Source organism: Syngnathoides biaculeatus, chromosome 14 (genome assembly GCF_019802595.1).
Source record: "Syngnathoides biaculeatus isolate LvHL_M chromosome 14, ASM1980259v1, whole genome shotgun sequence".
NCBI classification, from domain to species: Eukaryota; Metazoa; Chordata; class Actinopteri; order Syngnathiformes; family Syngnathidae; genus Syngnathoides; species Syngnathoides biaculeatus.
This window is the reverse complement of record NC_084653.1, coordinates 19,019,254-19,045,634: the sequence shown is the minus strand read 5'-3', so window position 1 is coordinate 19,045,634 and position 26,381 is coordinate 19,019,254. Positions and strand designations below refer to the sequence as shown.

Genomic DNA, 26,381 nt, shown 5'->3' with positions numbered 1-26,381 from the left:
CACCGTGGTCATGTAAATGTGTTTGTGAAAGGGCACAGTCACACTTGGCTGTGTTCTGTGTGAAAGGCAGCGGCAGTGGCAGCCATTTTGTGGGGTCTCTGTTTGGAACGATCAGTCATTGAAGTCAGTGACAGTGGGAGTATACCACTTGGGATAAAGGGGGCTTTTATTTGTTGACTGGACGTTAGATCTGTGCATGTGCATGTGCGCGTTCGTGTTTGAAAACATCAGCTTCCTGCTCCTGAGTCTGTTGGGCCACACTTCCTGTCACATGTCTCCCCCGCAACTTCACAGAGGATCAGTTTTCACTTCAAAATGGGTGCAGTTCATAGTGGCATCCCATCTAGGCGGCGCGTCCAAGCACAATTTGATAGCATTCGATAAATCATGCCCATGCTGCGTTAATGGGCTGCTTTTGGGAGTTTTGCCGCCATTGGCCTCTTTAGCACGTGACATGAAAGACAACTCCCCTTGGCTCCCACTGATGCGTCGAAAAACGACACGCCAGACATAGCGCTAAGAGAGCGCGTCCCAGGTTGTGGGCCTCGCTATTGCCATGGCAACCAAGGTGTAGCTTCACCGGTTGCCGCAGCAACGAGGGAGGAAGACAAAAAGCGACGAGGAGCGACAGCAGGTGAGAAGGGGAGCAGGATTTACGATGTTGGCACAATGCCCACCTTTGTCAAGAAATTTTCCGGCTTCCAATGGCAGTGTTCTTTGTTGAATTCATGACACGGGCCCATTTCACGCGGATTTTCCTTAAAATCGGCACCCACTGTCTAGTGACATTTAGCAGTCTGTGTCTTTTCATGCAGGACTCGCTAACAATGGGACTTTGCTATTTCTGCTTCCCTCAGTTTGATGATGAAGCCCCTTTCGCACTGTCCAGCCAAGCAGACTTTTTCAAGTCTCTCTGCTGTATTTAAGGTATCAATACGAAATTGGGAGCAGTTTGCCGATCGTATTTCAAAAGTGAACAGAGTCTTGTGTGTTATATAACGTCATTGGGGTTATACAAACCCCTTTCACGCAGATTATCTTCAAATTCAGCATTTTGCTATTCACTGAATCTGGAATAACAGCCTGTACCTTTTGAAGTAGGCTCCACTAAAATGGTTCATGTGTGAATTGGGTTTCCTGAAATCATTTATTGAAACCCCTTTCTTACTGCCCATCAATGGTGATTTTATCTGCAGAGGATAAGGTACACTACCAATAAGGTGTGGATATGGAATGGGGAGTGGAATGCAGACTGTAACAGGTGAAAAGATTGTTCTTTGAGTTGAGTTACTGAAGGTAAGCTAGCCCCTTTCTTGTCTTGTCATATTTATTGGAGCATTAGTGTTGGTATTTACAGCCTGTCCCTTTTCACATAGAAACCACCGAAGTGGGACAAGGCAATGTCTGGAAATGCGACTTCTCACAGTCACAAAATTGAGCTTCATTCACACTGGCCATCTCGGTTGATCTTTGAGTCGATGTTACGGTTGGTAGGGTACACTGCCTGTATGTTATGGGGAGTTGAAGGTGACCTGCAATTTAGTAGATGGTGAAACACATCCAGATGGATGCTGTGTTGGGCTGATGGTAAACGTGGCGAAAAACAAGTGTCTGGGTACTGGGTTTCAAATCCCGCCCCCGCCTGTGTGGAGGTTGCATTTTCTCCCCGTGCCTGCGCGGGTTTTCTCCAGGCACTCAGGTTTCCTCCCACGTATTAATTGGAGACTCTAAATTGCCCGTAGGTGTGATTGTGAGTGCAAATGGTTCTTTGTTCTTATGTGCCCTGCGATTGACTGGCTCCGAGTTCAGGGTGTATACCGCCTCCTGCCCGAAGGTAGCTGAAATCAGGTCCAGCACTCCTGCAACCCTTGTGAGGATAACCTGCTCACATAATGGCTGGCTGGCTGGATGGATGGATGTGTAGCATACATAGAACATAAGTGACTGGTAGTTACCATTTTCTGGTGCGCTAATGCTAATCATAATTGCTAACTGAAACATTTTGCTCCCTCAAATTCTGTACGAGGCGGAACAGTGGTTCAGGTGGTAAATCGTTGGCCTCACAATTCTGAGGTCCTCGGTTCAATCCTGGACCCGCCTGTGTGCAGTTTGGCAGGTTCTCCCCGTGCCTGCGTGGGTTTCCTCCGGGTGGGTACTCCGGTTTCCTCCCACATTCCAAAAACATGCACCATTAATTGGACACTCTAAAATTGCCCCTAGGTGTGATTGTGAGTGCGGCTGTTTGTCTCCATGTGTCCTGTGATTGGCTGGCAACCATTTCAGAATGTACCCCACCTCATGCCCGTTGACAGCTGAAATAGGCTCCGGCACTCCCCGCGACGCTCGTGAGGATAAGCGGCAAAGAAAATGGATGGATGGAAATTCTGTACGCCAAATGTATCCCTTAAACGCAGTACCAACATAATGCAGTTTATGGATTGAAGTCCGTAGAATGTTAATTGGTAAAAAGAAAAAAAATCAATACATTTTTGGCTTGCAACCAGTTCAGGGTGTACCCTGCCTCCTGTCCGCTGACAGCTGGGATAAGCTGCAGCACTCCCCGCGACCCTTGTGAGGATAAGCGTCAAAGAAAATGGATGGATGGATACATTTTTGGGAATGGTAGTCGGTCAATAATCAACGAGAATGTATTCTAAAAAGATTCCTCGTGACAGCCATAGTTAAAATTGCGAATTAGAATAGTGTGAATTCACTACCGTTCTGGGTCTTTGGTTATTATATTGGCGTGAGACTTGCCACTTTCACCCAGTTTCCTCAAATTTGGGAAAATCTGTAGCAGCTGGCCGGGGCACGGTGTCTCGGGGGGAAAAACGAGTTGCACCTAATTGCTTTATTTGGGCTGGGGGTATTCCAGGTGGTTGCCTTAGCAATGGATGGGGAGTTGGAACCCAACCCTGCTGTTCCAGAAGAGGAGGTGGCGACAGCCGGGGCAGCGGCGGCAGCAGGGGAGCACGTGGAGGCCGCTGCTGCACCCACTGTGGAGACCCCAGAGTCGGTTGCCGTGGCAACACATGACGACGAGCCACCAAAAAAGGGCAGCGGCGAGGACGACGACGTGGTTCTGGTAGAGGAGCATGCCCCCGAGCTCCCGCCTTTAAATGAGTGTCCGGAGTGCCCCGCTGACATGGAGACAGAAAATAAGTCGCCCGCCCAGGCGACGCCGCCCGCTGAGGTAACCCTGCACGCCGAGGTGACACCACCTGCTGCGGCGACACCCGACGCATCCGAGCCCTCCAACCCCGCCTCGGCGGCCGAGCCCATCGTTATTGACGACGAGGAGGAGCCTGAGGAGAAGCAGGGCGGTTCCTCGCCTGCCAACCTCAGCAGTATGGAACCACATTCGGAGATCCGCATCGCCAACGTCACCACGCTGGGCAAGAAAAGAGGCGCCGAGGGCAAAACGTCACCAGGGGATGCTCAAGCTGACTTGATGATCACCTCGGTGACGTCACTCCAGGATGGACCAATGGTAAGATGACAATTATTTAAATTAGTGTGAACACCTGTTGATTGCAGGAATATATTTCTGACCCACACACAATAGATGAAAAGTCGCTATATATATATATATATATATATATATATATATATATATATCACATTCCAAAAACACGCAACATTAATTGGACACTCTAAATTGCCCCTAGGTGTGATTGCGATTGTTTGTCTCGTTGTGCCCTGCGATTGGCTAATGACATGTTCAGTTTGTACCCCGCCTCCTGCCCGTTGACAACTGGGATAGGCTCCAGCACTCCCCGCGACCCTTGTGAGGATAAACGGCAAAAGAAAATGGATGGATGGAGTGCTGGGCATGAAGAACCTCATGGTTCAATTCAATTGCAATTCTTTAGGATGCAATTCGACTCAATATTATTTTAAATGCTCTATTGATTCAGTAAGAAGTAGGAATACACAGGTACGTTTAGATTATTTTGACATTTATTTTTTATCCTGAGTAAATGTCAAGTTGTGGGGGAAAAAATGTTTGACATGGTTAAGTCGACCACAAAATTTGGATGCAAAAATTTCTACCTCGAGGCAATAACATACAAAATATATTTGTGCCAACCCAAACCATTTTCCACTTCCTAAGACCTTTTGGTCAGTGTTCGTTTTCTGCATGAATGTTGTTGCAGAAAATGACTGAACTCTTTGTGAATGGTTTTTAAGACACTTGAAGATATGTAATTTACATATAACACAAGTAAGCTGAAAGGTACTGAGCATGTTTTTTCTAACCTAAAATGGTCATTCCTAAGACACTAAATCTCACCGTGAATGCTAACTGTTTAGCAAAGGCTGATTTTGCCATCTCAAATTCTGCACAGTTTATATCATACAGTTAGTGCAACGTCCAATTTAAGGATAGAAGTCCATTCTCAGAATGAGAATAAAATTTGGTGTAAGTCAGGGGTGTCAAACTCGATTTTGTCATGGCCCACATTGTAGTTACGGTTTCCCTCAGAGGGCCGTTATGATGATGAAACCATAATCTTTAATCGCCTCATCGTATTTATACAAGAAATTTATAGTTGGAATCAGAAATGAACATTATTGGGTTTTTCAACTACAGGATTGTTGTTTAGTAATACAAAAACCCTTGCAATATCTCTACGTTATTTATGGTATGACAATTTGAAATTTTGGTACAGATTTTAAGAAAAATCATTAAAGTTGATACATGTCATTTGCCTTTCGTGGGCCAACTGAAATAATGAGGCGGGCCGGATCTGGCCCCCGGGCCTTGAGTTTGACACCTGTGGTGTAAGTAGTCAAAAGAAAATTTGAATATGGCTTCATTAAATACAAATAAAATAATATAAAATGTGAAACGTACAAGGCTTTACACTAACTTTTCCATTGGCAGCATTGGACCACATGTGTTGATGTATGTATTTGGAAAACTGTAGTTTAAGATTGAGAGTGACTCAAGTTATTCCCAAAATATTTTAATGTGCATATGAAGTTTGTCTGCAACAAGCACCAGCTTGTATAAATGGGTAAGAAAAACAGGTCATTTCTTTTATATAATCTTAAATGACATAATGGAAACCTTCGAATAAAAGCAAAGCATTGCAACTGGGATGCGCGTGTATGATTACATATATGGGGGGGGCAGTGCTTTTGCTCTGGTGCTGGAGCTTTGGTTTGCCTCCCGTAATAGTTTTTTTTTTTGGAACATAATCCTAAACTTAGCAGATCCTGATTACGACGGCTGGAGCGGCGTCACTTGGTTGGGGAAGGACTAATACTGTCTGAAATGTTGATGCCTTTGATAGTTCCCAAAGTTAAATATTGATATCTAAGTTATTTGAGGGACTGTATTTGCAGTCGCATCTAAAAGGATCGTAGTTGGTTATGATGCTTAACAAATGTACAAAAAGCACAGTGGCACAACATCGACACAGCCAAAGCCACACAATGCCAATCATGCAAAGATCCTCTCATTGGGCATTGATCGAGGATTTGCTTAATTGATAATGTATTGCGGTTGGAAGAACCGGAATGCATTGATGAAGTGATATTTTTACCCACCCCTGTCCAAAAAATTTCCGATCAACATCCATGGGCATTTAAGATGAGAAATTTCGTAAATGTTCCAAATTGGAAACATTCCTTGTGAGTTAAGGAGGAATTGAGGGTAATTTACTGGAAAGGTATCATACTTATAAACTTTTATTTTGGCATTGCAAAATAGTGTCGATAGCGCTCCTTTGCCCTCATGAAGGCAATACAGTCATGTAATTGTAATATTTCTTTTCTCCTCACTTCCCTTGAATAGCACCACATGCAAAGCTTGCTAGTTCCTCCAGTTCTGGATTCGATCACAAAGCAAAAAAATCCAGGCAACTACTCCCAATTCAGAAATGCTCGTAAAATGGAGCACTCGTAAATCAAGGCACCGTTGTTTGAGTCAGGATTTTGATAAAATATCTTTTCCCCAATTTTACGTTTTCTTAATGTCACGATAATTACCATCTATGTAGTGTTCAATAAATTTAAATTAAACGTGATGGTTTTTCCAGACTCGATAATTTGTCATTGTTAGTGAGTGTTGATAGTTGGGCGGCTGTGTTGTTAGCCACTAGTGGGCACAAACAAGAGACTTAACGTCAAGTTTGTGTTTGCTAGCTAACGAGCTAATGAGATAAATCACAAATTAATAAGCAATGAATTAAGGCACACAATAGCTCGCGGCACTGTGTTGATGTCATTTAAAACTTCAGCACCTGTGTTGCTTCCAAATTACCACAAACACGGGAAGGTTAGCTGTTTATCAAGCATAATAAATAGACACGTGTCACGTTATTCAGCCATTAACTGACTCCAGTGAGTGTACGCCTTTAGGAGAGCGGGCGGAGGGTGAGTAGGGTGACGTGGGAGTGAAGGTAAAAAGTCAATCTCGGATGTGGCATTCTTGGTGAGAGTTGTGGTTGAGAGTATGTTGTCGTTTCGCGAGTTCTACAAAGCGACTGAAAGTGTTTTGGCGACTCCCTTCATTATAGACCACTTTGTGAGGCCAGCACAATAATTTCATTAACAGGTGAGGAAATCCAGGTTAAACACTAAAGAAAACTTATTTAATAGTGGAATTTATAACAAGAGAATAGTAAGAGTACAGATTTTTCAGTCATACAAAAAAGGCAGGCCCTGTTCATAATTTGAGTTGCAATAAAAAACATTTGGGGAAAATGATTTGCTTTGTGCAGAAATGTAAGAAATTCAAAAGTGTTCACATACGTTTTCCTCCCGCTTTCCTGTAGTCAGGCGACGGCGCGGCAGAAGAAAACGGCCTGCAGATCAGCAGCACCTTCAGCCTGAATTCCGACGCAACATCTGGAAGACCGAGCGCTTCCTTCAACCCCGGGCGGGGCTCGGCAGTGCAAAACGGTGACACAGGGACACACAACAGAACAGGTGGAGTCATATCCCCACTGCACAGTACACTTCCAGACAGAACTCACAAATGTTCTGGTTCCCCCAGTACTATCAAGCCCCTCTCACACTGCCCATCAATAAAAGTTTTTTTTTCTTCGTATTTTCTTCAAATTGCCAATACAGAATATGCAGTTGAAGTTTACCTGTAAATTTTCCAGCTTCTGAGGTACTACTTACTGTCCCCTTTCTTATCTGGCTTTTGTTCTGCTTTTTCTGGGGTCCTGTCAAAATTTGTGATACATACACTAAACATCACTACCTTTCACATATAGCACCCTTTAGAAGTGAAGCATGTGGTAAAATGGAGGATTAAAATAGATGACACAGTCTTGTTTTCCCCTACAGACTCATGGATTTCCCAGTCAGCGTCGGTACCTCGCAACCAAAAGCAAACGGGGGTGGACTCTTTATCTACCGCTACTTCCCTGCCCAAGCCTCCGGGACAGTCTTCCTCTTCCTCGCCAGGCACCCAGTCGCAACCCAGGACGGTGAAGGTAATCCTCAATGAACCATATCTCATTTGATGTCCTCGCAACGCTAATGTACCAAATTCACATCCATACCTTTTGACCTTGTAATTGCGCAATTGAAAGCATTTAAATTTTATGTGATAGCGCACAATTATAAATGGAACTTCAATTTTCCCACTGCTCAGCACGCTGGCCTCCTGTCTGTTTATGGCGTGACGCACATGAACAGTAGTATTTATCTGTGATGTCCATGCGCAGGAGTGGTCTTCCAGGACAGCTGTGCCGTACCTGGAAGAACTACTGCTCCCCTGTGTTAGCAATGTCGCTAAAATATTTGAGCATTTCACCCAAAATACTCACCCTGAGCTGGTTGCCAGCCACTTGCAGGGATCATAGAAATAGACGATAGTCACAATCACACCTAAGGGCAATATAAATCTCCAATTAATGCACGTTTTTGGGATGTGGGAAGAAACCGGAGTGCACAGAGAAAACCCACGCAGGAATGGGGAGAACATGTAAACTCCACACAGGCATGGCCGGGATTCAAAGCCCAGTACTCAGAACTGTGAGACCAGTGATCTAACCAGTTGCGTCATCATTCTGCCCAATTTTTTTTTATTTTTTTTTAAAGACTCAAAAATACACATGGTTACTTTGCAGAAATCTTTCCACAGCACAACTATAAATCGTGCACACCACAAATAAGAGACGTTCCTGCTCTCTTGTCAACTGGTTAGCAGGAATGCTATCATGCTGATGACCTAAATCAGCTTTGAGAGTCCACAAATTCAGGGTCATTAATCAAACTAGCAGTGTTTCCGCCACTGCTCCGCTGGGCTTCTTTGTGAACTAGGATTAGGAGTAGCCAAGGTCTGCTCACTACGGTCAGTTGACACTCATCTGAAGGAGGCTCGTGAAAGAAATGTATCTTCTATATAGGCTTTTCTTTTTTAATTTAAGCTTAAAATTTTATTATTATGATTTGGTAGCACTGAGGCACAAACCCTTGTAGTTGCAGAATGTGTAGTTCTGCCTATCAGGTTCGGCTTCAATATTTTGTTGTTTGAAAGGCTTGTAATGTACCGCATCATACTAGCGAGCATATTTCCATCCTATATAATGGTCTTTCCACCTGTAATGTGCCATATTTCCTCCCTGTTTTAATCCAGGTGACGTGTGCAAACTGTAAGAAGCCTCTGAAGAAAGGTCAAACAGCGTACCAGCGCAAAGGGTCCACCCACCTTTTCTGCTCCACCACCTGCTTGTCCGCCTTCTCACATAAACCTCCACCAAAAAAAAGCTGCACCATGTGTAAAAAGTAAGATTGGGTTTCTTTTTTTGGTGGGGTAGTTCCGAGGCAGTCACTAATGTCACTGTCGCCTCCACCCCTGCAGGGATATCACCAACATGAAAGGTACCATCGTGGCCCAGGTGGACTCAAGCGAGTCTTTCCAGGAGTTCTGCAGCACCGGCTGCCTGGGGGCCTACGAGAACAAGCAAAACCCGCCCAAGTCCAGCCTCAAAACCAAATGCACAGTCTGTGGAAAACTCACTGAGGTCTGTGAGCCCCTTTCACACTGAAAATTGTACGATACGGAACTAGATGATGTTTAATCTATAAATGAAACTTCTGTGGTACCATCAGGCTATCTTTTACACAGCACTTTGCATGGTTGTTGTTTTCTGTCATATGCTGACATAAAATTGGTATATTGGTACGTAAAAAGGTACATTAAATGGTACGTATTATACATGGACAGTAGAAGTTTCTGGATTTTGGTTCAAGTTTGGGGGGTGCGTATTGTACTCTGTTAGGGGTTGGTGGGGACATATACCTTACTCTTTAGAAAAAGAAATTGGTATGTGGTGATTACTCAGTACCGTAATTTCTGGCCTACAGAGCGTACCCGATTATAAGCCTCACCCAGTACATTTGTAAAGGACACATAAGATGTACCTTTGTAAAAGCTGCAAGTGCCCACATTGAAACACGAGATATTTACAAAGAAAGACGATTCACAGAAAGCGTTTTCAAAGTTTTAATACCTTAGATTATCTTAACATAGCAACAACATGGTAGTACGAACAGGGCTGTTTAAAAAAAAAAAAAAAAAAAAAACCTAGGAGCTACACAATAGCAACACGATAGCACAGAACTAACGGGGCCGGTTCAATAAATAAATAAATAAATAAATAAATCGCTGGGACGCACCAGTAACACAGCAGCAACCGCTAGCAAGGCACTAACAGGGCAGTTAAAAAAAACATACCGGTAAAAATCATGAAGACGCGACACTAACACAGCAGCAACACACTAGCAAAGCGCTAACGCTAGCACAGCACTTACAGGGCCAATGGGGGGGGGGGTGACATAGTGGTAAAAGTCACTTCCTCTGCACATATATTCCATCGGTCTCACTCTTTTTCCGCTCGAGTGCCCCCTTGTGGCTGTTAGGAAAAAATGCACAAATTAGCCGCATCACCGCATAAGACGCAGGGTTAAAAGCGTGTGGAAAAAAGTCGCTGTTTATAGCCCGGAGATTACAGTAGATTAAATAGCCATAGGATAACCAATTCTTAAAAGAATTCAGGGTGACAACAGTCCTACTCAAGAGGATGTTGTGCACGAGAAATTACAGTCGTTGAATTTAGTGCTAATTTTCCGCTGTACAGGATGTAAAAAATGCAAACTTCGTTGTGCTCAGATCCGTCATGAGGTGAGCTTCAAAACGGTGACTCACAAGATCTGCAGCGATATGTGCTTCAATGTGTACCGTCGAGCCAACGGTCTCATCATGAACTGCTGCGAGCAGTGCGGCGACTACCTGCCTACCAGGCCCTCCGCCAACCACTTCTTGCTGGTGGACGGACAGCAGAAGCGCTTTTGCTGTCAGAAATGCATCAAGGACTTTAAGCAGGTACTCTTTCAAATAACTCTGTATATTTTTTTGTGATGATTTGTTTCTTTTCTGTTATGCAAGGTTTTAGTTTGTGAAGAACTGGTGAGAGAAGCCATCACAGCTAATCATTTGACACGTGCACGTGAGCAAGCTTGTTATGGACTTTTAACCGTGTATTACTATGTATTACAGCTCCCGGCAAAAAGCACTGCTCCTGGAGAATGATCATATGAATATTTAATTTTGGAGATAAAAGGCTATTCACAGATGTTCCACAAAACATTTTTTTTCAAAAATGCCTCTCTTGTGACATTAAGAATTACAAAAAAAAAACCCCAACTAAATTTTCACTAAAACAGCACTACATTAGTACTTTGTTGCACCACCTCTGGCTTTTATAACATCTTTGAATCTCTGGGGCATGGATTAGGGACAAGCAGTATTCTTCAGCAATCTGGCTCCAACTTGCCTTAATTACTTGTAACCACCTCAGCTTTGTGGTCTGGAACCTTGTCATTGACCATTTTGGCTCATTTTCTCCACAAATTGTCCATTTGATAGAGATCTGTAATATTTACAGGCCATTACTTTGTCTTTCTCGAAGGAATTTTTTTTATGGTTTTTGCTCAATGCTAAGATGCATTATCATCTTGACAAATGTCATTGCCAAACATCCTTTCAATACATGAAATCAGAAAAGTGTCCACAATCTGTGGATTTATTGAAGTTTTAATGACTGCTGTTTCCCCTCTGCCTTTACCTGACATGCAGCCCTGCATCATCAACGACTGGAAATGTGCACATTTTCTTCTGGCAGTTGTCTTTAGATAGCACATAGGAATGGCACTAAAGAAAAGTCCCAGCATCGTCATTTTACCCATTGTAGTTTTGCGATTCATCACTGAATAGCACCATCATCCCCTTATCCGCATTCCATGGTTGGTTTTAATTTTTTTATCTTTGTTGTTTATTTAGGTGTTATGGATGGCTTTCATTTGGCTTTTCTCTTCATGAATCCCATTTCCTTGAGGTAGTTTCTTACAGTTCAGTCACAGGTGTTGATTTCAGTTTCCGCCTATTTGTACCTCATTTGTTTTGCTGGCGCGCTTTCTATTTGAAAGACATATTGCTTAAAGTTTTCTATCCTTACCCTTAGGTCTTCCTTGGTCTACCACAATGGTTCCTTTTTGCAGCTTTCCCATTTTTTTGTAGTTTGTCCAGATAGTAGACATTCCTGGCTGTAAACAACCATCTTTTGCGACGTTCCATGCTGTTTTGTAATTCTCTCCTTTGTTTCAACTTTCAACTTTTTCAACTCTAGTGTTGGAACCATGATTCACGTCGATCCACTTGATAGAACAGCTCTTCCCAGATGTGAGCACTCTTGTTTAACTGCTACAAATTAGCAGACTTATAAAATAATTTCACAATTTTTCGCTCACAATTATCCAACTACATATTTTTTCTCTACTTGATCAAAAAAAAAAAAAAGTGACTGCAAAAATTCTCTTTTTTTTTTTCAAGCGAGAAAGGATAGTATGTTGAATAAAAATAATTTTGTGGCACATTCGTGATTTGCCTTTTTTCTCCAGAATTCAACATTTAAATGCTCATCTTCCAAGAGCTGCCAAGAGGAACAATCATATTGATTATAAGGTAGTACATGTGTGTGAATGAGGGAGCGCTGGACTTTCTTGCTTCCTAATAATTTGTAGTAGCTCTGTTTATTTCTCTTGTTCAAGGTGAGAGATTTTTGTTGCATTATTGCACCAAAGGACTTTCAGTCCGATCCTGTTCATTCAATTATTTTGTGTAATGACTCAATCATTTCCTCTTAAAAAGCTCTCAAATGAACACTTTGGTAGTAGCCAAAAGTTGAACTGTTGTAAATGTTGCCTGGCAACAGTCCCTCATTAGACCAACCACGCTCGTTTGTACGACCAAAAGTAACGGGATGCAACCAGCCGTGGTTCTCCAACATTTTGTCACAGGGTAGAATTTTTTTTCACTTATTTTGTCATCTTGTAATTTTATTGGAATTTTTTTTGTGGGCATGATGATTGTTAAACATTGGAAAAAGTCACCTTTTGATGAGTGGATTTCAAAGATACAGTTCCTTCTGAAAATGTCTCCTTCAAAAAAAAAAACAAAAACTAAAAAAATACACAATTCTTGAAAAAATGTGGCTTTATGGAGGAATCTTTGTCTTCAGGCTCACAGCAAACTAGCGAACTGCCTCATGTGCAAGACGCTGATCAAGACGGGCGAAGTGGTCCTGGGCCTGGGCGCCGACGGTACCATGGGCTCATACTGCTCCACCAACTGCATGAACAAGGCCAAGAAGGCCACTGCCACATTCCATTGTGAGTAAACGCAAGAGACACTTAACCAAATGTGGTCGTTTGGGACAGAGGCTAACGTGGCCCCTTGGTCTTCACTAACTGCTTCTTTTTGACTAAACAGCAAATATAGAAAGACTCAAATGCATCACAATTAGAATAATTCGGTGATTCGCTTTCATGAGTTAGTGTACTTGCTGGATTAAAAACCTGTTGCCAGGGCGAATGCTTGACAAAAAAAAAAAAGTTACTGTACCAAAAATAGTATGTTCCATACTCCAAAGACTTTTGTATTTCTGTTGATGCTGCTGACATGCTACTCTCTACTTCTGCTTGCGGTCTATGCACAATAAACAATTGAGTGAAACGACGTCAATTGGCTGCCATGTCAATGCCCCACATTCAAAATGGCCACCACATAGGGACGAGAGGCACGTCTTATTGAACTGGATCTAATTGTGTTGTATAATACATCATAATGTAAAACGCTCTGACTTTATTCACAAAAATTCCACTTGGAACAGATTACACAATGCCTTAACAGACAATATACTTCCATTCAAATCACTTTCCCCCCACCCCCATAAAGCAGCTCTTTTCTTAACTGTTTTGTTTAGACGCGGAGCCATCATGTCACTTCTGCAAGAGGAACTCTTTACCTCAGTACCAGGCCACGCTACCCGAGGGAAACGTCCTCAACTTCTGCAGCTCGCACTGTGTGACCAAGTTCCAGGTGTGCGCTCATTCATTTATGATGATGATTATGATTTTTGTGGACGTTTTCCAACTGTTGGTCATGGTGACAGAATGCCACCCTCCAGACGGCCACCAACGGAGAGGCATCACTGTCCACTAACAAAAACAACGCGGTGCAGCTCAAATGTAACTACTGCAGAGGAGCATTCAGCGTCAAGCCCGAGACACTGGAGTGGGAGGTCAGATGGGACTCTGCTAGCTTACCCTAATGAAGAGTGGAAAAAGGCTGAAAAGGTTTAAGAAAAAAAAAATAGTAATATTATGAAAATAGCTTCTTTTTTTTCTTTTTTGGGGGGGAAATGAAGTTTTTGTATGAAAAAACATTTTTTCCCCCAGAGAAAATGTTGTGTTCTTATAAGAACGTCTTTTTTTTTTTTTTCCTTTAAAAGACGTCAGAATTTTATGTTGTATTTTTAGGAGGAAAATCATACTTTTTTTTTTTCCAAGGAACTAAGTAATGGAGTTCAGGAATATTTTTTTCCCAGAGACTGTCATAATTTACAAGAACTTAATCGTAATTTGTATTTGTTAGGTTCTACACACTTTTTTTTTTTGATTGAACGTTACTATCACTAAGTATAAAGTAATAAAAATGCGATGAAAATAAGTCCTGTTTTTTGCAAAAACAAAATAATTCAGAATATTGTCACCATGTTTTTGGAGTGAACTTGCAGGGATAAAGTTCATTCCCAGGACTTCACTTTCCACACACACACACACACCACACACACACACACACACACACACACATATATATATATATATTTTTTTTTTTTTTACCCAAAGTTATATTCCAGTTGTTCATATATTTTTAAGTAATTTTCCTAGATGGTTTTTGAGAGTAAAGAATTTTTAATTTTACAAAAAAGTCTCTGTGAATACAAATGCAATCTTACAATAGTTGTATTTTCAAGGAAAAACTATAAAGACTTTGAGTCTTTTTTTTTTTTTTTTTTGTACTAAAAAACTGCACATTTTATGTTGCTATTTTTAAGTGGGGAAATGAGATGCAAATAGTCTAAATTTAGGAAAATCACCTTTTTTTTTTTTTTGTTTAAGGAATGAGTGAGCCTTTTTTAAATATTTCATGACCACATGGGAAACATGTCAGTATCTCAAGGTTAAACTGTGTGTGTTGGGGAAAAAAATCAATATTAGAATAAAATCAGCTTTCAAAGAAGACTAATTGTACAAGAAGATAAGTTGGAAGCTTAAACTCATTGGAGTTGAGCTTGAGCACGAGCGTGGACTCTGCACCTGACGTCTGTCCGTGTCCCTCAGGACAAAGTGTACCACTTCTGCAGTAAGGTGTGCTGCGACGACTACAAGAAGCTGCACTGCATTGTCACCATGTGTGAATACTGCCAGGAGGAGAAGACTCTGCACAGCACCGCCAACTTCTCTGGCGAGAAGAAGCCGTTTTGCAGCGAAGGTAATGCGGATGTCTGCCCCCTCCCCCTGATTTTCTTTTTCTAAACACATGCCCCGCTTTGAATGAGTTTTGTGTTCCAGGGTGCAAGCTGCTGTTCAAGCAGGACTTCATCAAACGTTTGGGCCTAAAGTGCGTCAGCTGCAACCACTGCAGTCAGATGTGCAAGAGAGGTGTCACGCGTCAACTTGGTGGCATGACACGGGACTTCTGTGGTGAGCCTTGTGCCAAGAAGTTCCATGACTGGTACCACAAGGTCAGTTTTGAGAATCACCGGTATTAATTGCCATGCTAACAAAAAACAAGGGCCGGGGGCAGATTTCACCATGGGAAGTCAGCCTTAGTTTTATAATAACTGTTGACAGTTATTATGAAAAACTAATTTACCAATTACTTTATTTAGTCTGACTAAATGAGAGCTACGTAGAAATGAGCGCGTCATGGCCACATTGACAAAAAACAAACAGGAGGCCCCACACAATTAAAATGCTCGCTTTTTTTAACGTGTCCATTGGATTTTGATGGCACCGGATCAATTCTTGTAAATTCTTTTTGTCCCTCCTCCAAACAAACTTTATCTAGCATATAATTTTCATAACACTACAACTTGGTTCTCTTTGTTTTCAGTTTGACCCTAATGCCTTGTAAATTTTATTTTTACAATACTGTATTCGTGTATTCAGTGCCACTCAGTCAACTTCCAGTCTGTCTTTTTGTGTTCACCAGGCGGCACGCTGCGACTGCTGCAAGGTTCAGGGCCAGCTGACAGAGTCGGTAATGTGGCGATCCGAGATGAAGCAGTTCTGCGACCAGCAGTGTCTTCTCAGGTTTTACTGCCAGCAGAACGAGCCCATCATGGCCACACAGAAAGGCCCCGAGAACAGCTGCACGGGTACGCATCCAAATGTTTGCAATTAATTATATCGTTTGCAACACTGATTCTCTCGTGGTCCCGTTGTTTGCAAGTGGACATTTTGGGACAATTTAGCAATTTCCCGGCACCCTACTAATCTTTATCAGCCCTGAAGTTACTATCACTAAGCAACATGTAATTTTGTAACCATGTCTGTCATGAGAAAATCCACACAAATGTCTCAAAAAGCTGAGAAGATCATCTTATTTGGGTTTGAAACAGCCTTTAGGTTTGTATTGGTCATTTACTGGAGTCCATTGAAATTTTTTGAAAAGTCATCCTCCAGAGCCCACTTCACTTAACATGAGATTTGGTTGTTAGTTCTACCTAAATCTTCAGTAGACCCACAGAAAAGTCTCTTGATTGCATGTGTGTGGCACATGGCAGAAAACAGGAAACTCCAGTAATAAATGTCACCAAAATCAGTTTCATATACAGAAGCAATATAAAATTTGGACGTCATGAGTAGAGAACGTCTCCATTCTGTAAAACTCAAAGCATCTCAGCCATTGTGTTTAGAACCAGCCATTTTAGTGACAAACTGTATCGTGTTTCCTTTCAGGCATTGATTCACAAGCTTCCAAACTTGGGGTGAGTAGCTTTTTGACCATTTTCCAGTTTCATTCTGTTGACATTGTCATGTCCCTAAGCCTCGTCCTTGTACAATGCAGCTGGTAAGCCAGGGCACGGCGGGATACGCGGGCAGCGGACTGATGAGAGACGTAAAAAACAAGGCAGTCCTCTGCAAGCCGCTCACCCTCACTAAGGCCACCTACTGCAAGCCACATATGCAGAGCAAGCCCATACAGACGGGTGAGTCTTCACTTCAGCAGGCACTCTGTTCGCCACACCAGATAAGACTTTTCAATCAAAAACTGAGCTTGCCGTGTTAACAGACGTGGATGACGGTGTGAAGCGGGAGTACGTTCCTGTCCCGATCCCCGTGCCCGTGTTCATCCCTATACCCATGAATATGTACTCGCAGTTAGCGCCCACGCCGCTCTCCATGCCTCTACCGGTAAGACAAAAAAAAAAAATAATAATAATAATAATGCATAGCACCTATATAGAGCTTTTCAAGGCACTTAAAGATACTTAAGAATTGCACACACTTCAGTCACACAGTGTCAGAAATTTACTTGACTCACTGGCCAAGTTGGCAATTTTGTCTGGATCAGACTACAGAACAAATTTCACGTTGTCAGACTACTGCCATAAAATTTTGCCATATCTTGGTCAGACCCTAGCAACACTACACAGCACGTATTCCGATACCAACATATCTTTTACAATCACTAGGCTTTATCTTTTCAAATGAATTACTGTCAGAGGGCTGGAACCAGAATACGGATCACCGGTCAGTTTGACCATATTGCCACTACCTTGGCGACAACAACAATGGCTCGCACCAATGTAATGTCGTGTGGGGGAGAGTGTAAACAATAAATAAATGGCAAAGGCGACCAAGTATGTTGACAGAAGCAAGTACAAGAGGCGATGTGCTCGTAACAATACGCAATCTTCTTGGTCAACGTCAAGGCGCGCTGTCGAAGAGTTGCCGTTAATGTCACGCTTCATGGAAGAGAGCCCAAAAAAATATCAAACATGCTAAACTTGTCATTTTGGCTTTGTTGGGCCAAATCAATGGTCGTGAATTATGTCACACTGCAAGAAGTTATGTCATACCCCACAAAATATTTCTGGCCTAATCTGGGAAATGGCTAGCAATAGCTAAAATCCTGTAGTCTGATCTAGGCATTAGATTAGAAAAATCCACCGGATACACATATTTTTTACCGGCCAAAATATGGAATCATTTTACATAGGGGCCAGGAATCGAGCCAAAAAATAATAATCGTAATAATGGCGCATGTAATGTGTATGTGTGCAACCCTAATTTTATTTTATTTTATTATCTCTATAATATGGTTTTAAATTGGATGCAAACTGAGAGAAGTCACTGCAGCCTTCAACAACAGTAAAAATACTTTTTTTTTTAACATACATCAAGTCTGGCCCCCTGATCCTGACAGTTCTGGTGCCACAGCATTACAGTCTCCTGCAATTATAATTCATCACACATGTACATCTGTTTTAATTTTTCATCATTGAACACTTTTACAATTCAACCATCTTGGAGGATGAAATATCAGTTTTATTTAGTTTGGTTTTATATTTTTCATTTTCCTTAGTGAAACTGTTTTTGAAGTTATCTGAATGTTTTTCACTTGTACTGTTAAATATTAACACGACGAGCTGACGACCCTCCAGTTCCAGAGTTTTCTCTTACCCTCTGTACCACATCATTGCGACATGGACAGTACTAGTTGTATTACTAGTAGGAGTCGGTAGTGCTTTCCAAATGGTCCTGGAACTCTGTCTCATCCGTATATACACTTATAGCAAACGTTGTGCCACCTTCTGACCATATGTAATCGTTGACAACCAGAATTGAAAGTATCAGAAATGGAACCTCTGTTAGACTTGGAGCTCATGTTGACATTGGATGTGTGTGGTCGCCCAAACTAAATCGCTACATATCTCCCCTCCTCGGCCAGCTCCCCGTCCCCGTCTTTCTACCCACCACTCTGCAGAGCACTGAGCAGATCGTCCAGACCATCCAGGAGCTGAGAACTCAATCACCCTCGGTACTTGTAGCCACCCAAGAGCACCCGCTTTCCCCAATATTGCAGACATCGGAGGACCAGAAAACAGGTACCTCGCACAAGCCTAAAGCGTTACACTTCCTGTTGAGTGTGGAGTAAATATTCAATAAATTGCACACGTTTAACATTCACACTACTGGATCCCAACCCAATGAATGATCATTTTCAACACACCTCACACCACAGACTAATCAATCTCATCAAAGCCTGCAACACACCCTATATCACAAGTCACTCTTGGTGCACCACGAGATAATCAATGTTAACTAGAGCTTGGATTTGCACTCTCAATCCCCATTCATGATTTTGATTGACAGTAATTGAGTGACTCACAGAACCATCAATTTGGTGGTATCCCTTGTACTATCCATCCATCCATTTCCTGAGCCACTTATCCTCATGAGGGTCGCGGGGTGGTGGAGCCTATCCCAGCTGTCAATGGACAGGAGGCGGGGTACACCCTGAACTGGTTGCCAGCCAATCGCAGGGCACATAGAGACAAACAGCTGCACTCACAATCACACCTCGAGCAATTTAGAGTGTCCAATCAATGTTGCACGTTTTTGGAATGTGGGAGGAAACCAGAGTGCCCGGAGAAAACCCATGCAGGCATAGGGAGAACATCCAAACCCCACACACGCGGGCCCGGGATTGAACCCGGGACCTTAGAACTGTGAGGCCAACACTTTCCAGCTAAGGCACCATGCCAGTTCCCTTGTACTATTGCGAAATAAGAAGGTCATTGTCCAGCAAATGAAAAATCCCAATTGATTATTTGAAAAGTGTCTATAGCTACTTTGTTACATCCTGGTGAGTTTCATTTTATTTCTTAATTTTTTTTTTAGCATAAAGAGTACGCTGATAATGTTTGGCATCTGCCTTTCCCTCTGCAAAAGTTGTTGGCTGGGAGCATCTGCTTCTATTAGGAAGCCAGTTAGTTGCTAGTTTGCCACTAGCGCTTGTCCATCATCCACTGTGATGTTTTGAATGAATTTTGTGTATCTTCATCCAATTCATCTGCTGCAGTTGCAGTCTGCCATGACTGCCATGTGCATACCCATTGGACGCCTCGTTCCACGGAATTTATCGTTTTGGGGGAAACTGCTCCGTGATCCATGTGATCAGCTGCAGGACTACAGTAGCCGCTGTACAATTGTGCTTATAAGCGTGTGCTATAGTCAAATTGTCAGCAGCCTTAAACAAGGTAAATGTGGCGTGCGTGGCAACACTGCAGCTTTTGTCAGAATATAGTAGAATGTTATTTGATTTGTTTTGATATGAAAGCAAACATTCTGATTCAGTATGTTTCTACAGGCGGACTCGCGAGGTCAGTTTGACTCACCCACAACTTGTTCGTAGCTCTCCTATTAACACACTATCCACACCACAGGATAAACACTTTCACCACACTCCACATCACAGGATAATGACTCCTAACACACGCCACACTCCAAGACAGTCACTCTCAACATACCCTACACCACACGATCATCACTCTTGAAACTTTCCACACCAGAGGATAATCACTCAAACCAGAACGCACACCACAAGGTGGTCACTTTTGTCACCTACTTAATTATGGGGGGGTCTCTCAGGTAGTGTAACCCTTTTCAGATGGGATGCATATTTCAGGATAGGTTTCCATATTTCTCAAGTGACCTTGCTTAGCAGTCTCATTTTTAATCAAATATAGCCTCATGTTTGAGACCCGGCTGCTCATTTGCTACGTGAACCCAACACCCGTTGATCTGATCAAGGCATCTGTGTCCAAAGTATGTGGCGAGTAGTGGACCGCAACCATATATAACCATCATTGCAAAGTCGTGCCGATTAATCAGTTGGTTCAACCCCTACCATAGAAAAATGACTCGTAACAACTTCAACACCATGGGATGAACACTCGGAGCATACGCCATAAAATAATCACTAAAAGCTTTCCACAAGAGAATCATACCACACGCCACACCACATCACAATTACTCTGCATAACCTTTTCAAGACTTCCAATAATAGGGCCTTTGCTGACTTTGATTGCAGAGAAGGGAAGATACTCAAATTTGGCCTGATTGTTGTTACGTGTACCCCATTTTAAAAGTACTAATATGGGAGACTTGCTTTTTTCAGATGTGAAGCTGGAGAAGGAGGTGAGTGAGCATGAAGAAGAAGATATGGTCACCGCTAGTCCAGAGGAGGAGGTGAAGGAAGGTAATATGGATCCAAAGGAGGAGGAGGAGGTAAAAGAGGAGGAAGAAGAGGGCGACTACATGGACCTGGAGGAGGACTTTCCTCCAGGTAAAATTATAATAGTCAACCCACAGCAACTTCTGAAAATTTTCTTTTTCAGGCTCCAAAGATGACCCTTAAAGGAAATTTTGACTTTCACACTGCCTCTCTGACCAAAATGGTGCATCGAAGTGTAATACTAGGGCCGGGGGGAGTCGCTATTTCTTAGTAGGGAACGTGCCCATTAACCACTATTGGGAGCTGATATTTATTTGCTGTAAAAGAGAATAAGTTGTCAAAAATTTTAATCCAAACTCCAGCACTTCATTTAAATATTTTTAAGCAGCTTTTCACATTTGCTCTGTTAGACAGTCAACGTCTTTGTTTGACATCAGCATCATGTCTTAGAAATGTTATTGAAAACATGAGCAAATTAATAGCTCATTAGTTTTATATACTAAATAAAGGTTTCCAAAATTTCACTGAAATATAAATCTTTCGTCTATATTTTGAATTAAAAAGTGACGGGAGACCCCCGGGTCAGCAGCAGCTCTTATAAAATCAACTGAAAATATGTCATGGTCCCCTGTAGTTTACAGTTTTAAATTGCTCATATAGGTCTTCAGATGTATTGAAATGTAAATGTATTGACTTTTATGCGTCCGTATGCGTCAAAATGCTGAATATCTGCGCCATTGATAATATAGCAGGGATTTCTGTAGTCCAGTTGGTTGTTTAGTCCATAGATGGCGCCAAAACATGCTTCCATTCTGTACCCTCTGAGACATCAGTGACTCACTGCTTGTCTCAAAATACTGTCATCTTCTGTTTAATTTGAGTTCTCCCTCTTCTTCAGCTTTGGCATCAGTCCCAGAGGACATTGAGGGACGTGAAGATGAGCCGGCGCCACGACCTCAGCCAAGGACACGAGTATGCATGTTCATGATTTCAGTGATCACAATGCCACACCGCCTCGCACGTATGTTTTTGGGTCTGAAATCTAGTTATTTTGGTACGGAACATGCAAAAAAAAAAAAAAAAAAAAAAAAGGAAATTGCCCTACAAAAAGTCAGTCTTCAATTTTGTAACTTTCGGGTTTATTATTGTGAATCACCCTGATTTTTAACGTCATTGGAAAGTTTCTAATTTTGTCAATTTCCAGATTTTTACAACTCTTAATTGTGTCACAGGGGAACAAGAGACTGGCGGTGAAACGTAGCTTGGTCAGAGCCTCGTCGCTCCGTTCACCGCCCCTCAAAGCTCGGTACGGCATCAACGCCTTCAGACGCTGGATGGGCTCAGGTGGAAAAGAACTGTCCACAGGCGACCCCCAAGCGTCCGGTCCAGCTCTGGTGAATCCCGCCGAGACCGACATAGTGAAAATGTGCGGCGGCGAGCTGAACGACAAGCTGTGTGGCTTTGTAAGGGAGGTGTGCCGGCCCAATGGGGAGCGATACGCCCCAGACAGCATCTACTACCTCTGCCTCGGCATCCAGAAGGTTGTTTTTCTCTCATTTTTACTCGAAAACATAAAATGGTAGCTATGTCTGTCGAGACTTGACCCACTAAATAGTCAAGGTCTACCCAAAATGTCATTTTGGTTTAAAACGGGCATCTTTTTTGACACGCCTGTTTTAAAGTAATCATTATATTGACTTCCTAAGTTGATTTTTTTTTTTTTTTTTTTTTTTTTTTTTTTTTTTTTTTTTTTTTTTAAATTCAGCCCTTGAAGAATAATACCATTTGACATTATGAAATTTGGAAGGAATATCTATCATGCATAAACCTACAAAAAAAATATCGGAAAGCCATGCCCAAAAGGAGGCAGGAATTTGGTCGTTGTGGGCAATTTAAGATCATTTTGGCCATGTAATATGTTTTTAATAATTCAAGTCATTAATTTTTTTTTAAAGTTGTGCCCCTGAAGATGTTGCACCATGTATTTTGATATGTCTTTCATGAGTAGTCCTCCAAAAAATCTGAAATGATGCAACAAGCGATGGCTGAAAAGCGACAGAAAGTTGGCTATTTGAGTTCAAAGTGGCTGATTTAAACTAATTTTAGTTGCCGATTTTAAACTCAGTTTGGACATTTCTAAGTCATAAATAATGACTAATATGAGTAGTAACTAATTTAATTTTGGGGGCCAACGGGTGCAGGGGATGAGACACTGAAGACACTTTAACAGAATACCGTGAAATTTGATATTCCGGTCGCCACCATTGGGTTATTTGGGGATAAAAATCGCCTTCAAGCAATGCAGTTACATTACATTTTACATCACATTTGATCTAAATATAATTGTGCATTTAATGTAAATATATTTATATTTAACAAAAGCATTTTAGAAGCTTATATAAGTGGCAGAGATTATGATTTTCTAGTTAGAAGCATTTTCACAATCTCTAGGCTAGGAACCATAGTTGGGGGTGGTGTGTTTCCTTGGGGACACATTTGAGTAGTGCGCAGCTCTCCTCTCTTCTGCTGCACATGTGGAGGACAGCGCTCATCTTGGCGCACGCTGCACTGCAAGATCACGGCTTTTCTACACTAAAAGGCAAAAATGTATTCTCTGCTGTTTGATGCTAAAATGTGAGTGGAAAAGCTCCCTCTGTGAGCTTTAGGTTTTGAACAATTTATACACTGCCTCCAAATGGATGCCATGCTTTTGTGTTTTCTGTTAAAGTACTTTAAAACTTATTTCGCCATTATTGAAGATATCTGTGCATTTAGTTTTGCGTCCTGTGATTAAAACATATCGCTGTTCACATCCTGACAAGTGTGATGATCATTTTAAAATGAGGACACTGGCAGTACATGCACTTTCATCAATCTTTTCAACCATTTTGTCAATTGAAAACCAGTGTTTTGTTTTGTTTTTTGTCTTTAATTTTTAGCATCTGTACACCAATGGGCAACAGAGTGACATCTTCAGTGACTCCTGCTATAAGGAGTTTGGAGAGGAGCTTAATAAGGTTCTGATCGACTGGAAGCCCAGCCTGCTTCCTGATGGTAAGTAACGAAAACTAATTAGACCAAAGCCACTGAAGAGTTCCTAGTCGGGCAAAAAAGTATGATAAACCCTAAAAATACCACTGGTCCTTTAAAAACAATTTTTAGCTGAGTAATTTTCGTATTCGGCTTTATTGTGATATTCTATTATGCAAAAGATGTGAATATTTGTTGGCATGGTGGAGCAACTGGTTAAAGTGTTGGCTTCATAGTTCTGAGGACCAAGGTTCAAATCCCGGTCCCTCCTGTGTGGAGTTTGCATGTTCTCTCCATGCCTGTGTGGGTTTTCTCCGGGCACTCTGATTTCCTCCAGCATCCCTTAACATGCACGAATTGGAGACTCTAAATTGCACCGAGTTGTGATTCTGAGTGCGACTGTTGTCTGTCTCCATGTGCCCTGCGATTAACCAGTTCAGTACGTACCCTGCATCCTGCCCGATGATAGCTGGGATAGCCTTTCCTAGGCTAACCTTTCTTTTGGATTGAAGAGATATTCAAGTTTTGTTAATGATCGAGACAAACAAGTTTTACAGAAATATGTCAATCCCTTCAGCCATGTTTTTTTTTTTTTTTTTTTTTTTTAACTTAACCCAAGGACATAGCCATTGCATGTACAGATGTACACGCATTGTGCTGTGCCCACATGTCTTTTGCAATCATCCGTTTCACTGTTCACTTCCAGGCATAAGGCCACAATAATTCACGACTTTTTGGATATTAACAGTTGCATTGAGCAACACACATTTTTTGAAATTCATTGTTCAGAACAACTACATTTTTGTATGGACATCGCTCAGGTGAAACATGCTTGTTTTCAACTATTGACACAAACTTGTATATTTGTAGAGATCAAGTATAATTTACTAAATGCCCCAATATTCACTTTTTATACAAATTGGTTTTAATCTACTTAAATTAACTTATGTGTTTGAGGTAAGTCATTAGTTGTAAATTATTCTTAAGTGAAATAAATTTTGAATTTCTGATTGCGGGTTGCGTCTCGTGATTATAATACATTGCTGTTCACATCCTGACAAGTTGTGATTGTACTTTTGTTATATGAAGACGCTCACTCTGCCATGCAATATGAAACCAATGACAGTAGATTGGTGATTCTCATGTGAGGTAGTGGTATGCAGGCTTTCATTACTGGTAGGCAGAGAATCACATAAATGTTCATGCTGTATGTATTAGGTTTAATGGGATTTTTTTTTCTGTACCCTCCTTTTAAATCCAACATGGTACATTTAAGCACAGTTAAATTGTATTCAACTTTTAAGTACAATCCAGTTGCATTGAATCTTTAATTACTGTACATTTAGGTACAATTTGCATTTAACTTATATGCAATACAGTTTGATTGAATCAAGTCCAGTTCATATTATATTTAAGTTAATTGAGTTAATATCGAAACTGCATGCTGCAGTGATGGTAAAAGACCTTTTCAAAATAATATGATTAGTAGTATTTTCTGTGGTACTTTGTGTAGGAAGTTAAACCACTGCATAAATTTCTACTTTATTAGCACAGGATCTTTTTGTTATATATTTTTTAATTGTATTTATTTTTGCCAACCCCCTCCGCCCCCTAAATCTTAGGCTTAGCATGGAGCCGCGTGGACGAGCAGTGCCTGTGGGAAGGCGGGCATCTGGGTGGCACCACGCCCACCATCCTTCTGCGCTCACTGGTCTATCTAAATGCCAAGCGCCTGCGCCTACGCAGCACCCAGCAGCATCTACGGTTGTCCTTTGCCCACGTCTACGGCCCGAGGACCACGCACCCGGTCACCTCCGGGGAGAGCCGCGTGTCTCCTGTCTCTCAGGGTGGGTGAAATCATCTCGAACGTCTTGTTTCTTCACTTTCTTATTCATTTCAATGCCCTGGTACAATAAAAGCTACATTTTTTTTTTTTTTTTTTTTTTTTTTTTTTTTTTTTTTCAAAATAAATATAATGATGAAAGTGGGTGACATGTTGGAGAAGCTGGTAAAGCGTTGGCCTCACAATTCTGAGGTCCCGGTTCAATCCCGGACCCGCCAGTGTGGAGTTCGCGTGTTCTCCGCATGCCTGCGTGGGTTTCCTCCGGGCATTCCGGTTTCCTCCCACATCCCAAGAACATGCAACATTAATTGGACACTCTAGTAAATTGCCCCACGGTGTGATTGTGAGTGTGGCTGTTGTCTGTCTCCATGTGCCCTGCGATTGGCTGGCAACCACTTCAGGGTGTACCCTACCTCCTGCCCGTTGGCAGCTAGGAAAGGCTCCAGCACTCCCCGCAACCTCTGTGAGCATAAACAGCAAAAGAAAATGGATGGATGATGAAAGTAAACATACTACTTAGAAGTTTCATGTAACAGCTGTTATCTAGCCAGTTTCCATGGTTTTCCTGGATAGTAGGGGCGACACAAATGATTATTGTGATAGTCGATTACCCACAGATTTGTCAACAAATTTGATTTTATATTAGGGAGGGCAACATGATGTTTGCAAAATAAGAATAAAAAAAGTACATGCATTTTTATTTTATTTTTTGCCTGCAATATGTCAATACAGGATCAGTGCTGGGACAGTTCATTTCTAAATGAACTAGTTCAAAGTTCAGTTCATCATGCCAAAAATGATGTCATTCACTTCATACTTCATGAACTGGTTCTATACTGGTTCACAATTTTGAAACAAATTTTTTAACAGGTACAAAAACAAATTAGTTGA

General features: G+C 41.8%; 1 protein-coding gene across 5 annotated transcripts in view; it reads left to right on the top strand.

Annotated features, from left to right (window-relative positions):
* zmym2 (zinc finger, MYM-type 2) overlaps nt 1-26,381 on the top strand; it is a 40,970-nt gene that overhangs the window by 10,752 nt on the left and 3,837 nt on the right. For 4 of the 5 annotated variants that reach the window (XR_009798114.1, XM_061841531.1, XM_061841529.1 and 1 more), the window contains exons 2-22: nt 2,876-3,490; nt 6,786-6,939; nt 7,306-7,454; nt 8,603-8,751; nt 8,828-8,990; nt 10,139-10,351; nt 12,546-12,696; nt 13,290-13,405; nt 13,479-13,607; nt 14,710-14,860; nt 14,941-15,113; nt 15,584-15,749; nt 16,333-16,361; nt 16,442-16,583; nt 16,667-16,788; nt 18,329-18,485; nt 20,561-20,728; nt 21,516-21,589; nt 21,850-22,158; nt 23,557-23,671; nt 25,270-25,494. Coding sequence is in view for 3 of the 5 variants with exons in the window: in XM_061841531.1 (XP_061697515.1) it covers nt 2,891-3,490; nt 6,786-6,939; nt 7,306-7,454; nt 8,603-8,751; nt 8,828-8,990; nt 10,139-10,351; nt 12,546-12,696; nt 13,290-13,405; nt 13,479-13,607; nt 14,710-14,860; nt 14,941-15,113; nt 15,584-15,749; nt 16,333-16,361; nt 16,442-16,583; nt 16,667-16,788; nt 18,329-18,485; nt 20,561-20,728; nt 21,516-21,589; nt 21,850-22,158; nt 23,557-23,671; nt 25,270-25,494 (3,655 nt within the window). In the remaining 2 variants the exon portion in view is untranslated. Of the gene's footprint in view, nt 1-2,875; nt 3,491-6,785; nt 6,940-7,305; nt 7,455-8,602; nt 8,752-8,827; nt 8,991-10,138; nt 10,352-12,545; nt 12,697-13,289; nt 13,406-13,478; nt 13,608-14,709; nt 14,861-14,940; nt 15,114-15,583; nt 15,750-16,332; nt 16,362-16,441; nt 16,584-16,666; nt 16,789-18,328; nt 18,486-20,560; nt 20,729-21,515; nt 21,590-21,849; nt 22,159-23,556; nt 23,672-25,269; nt 25,495-26,381 lie in introns of those variants that run through there. The other variant, XR_009798115.1, reaches the window with a different exon arrangement.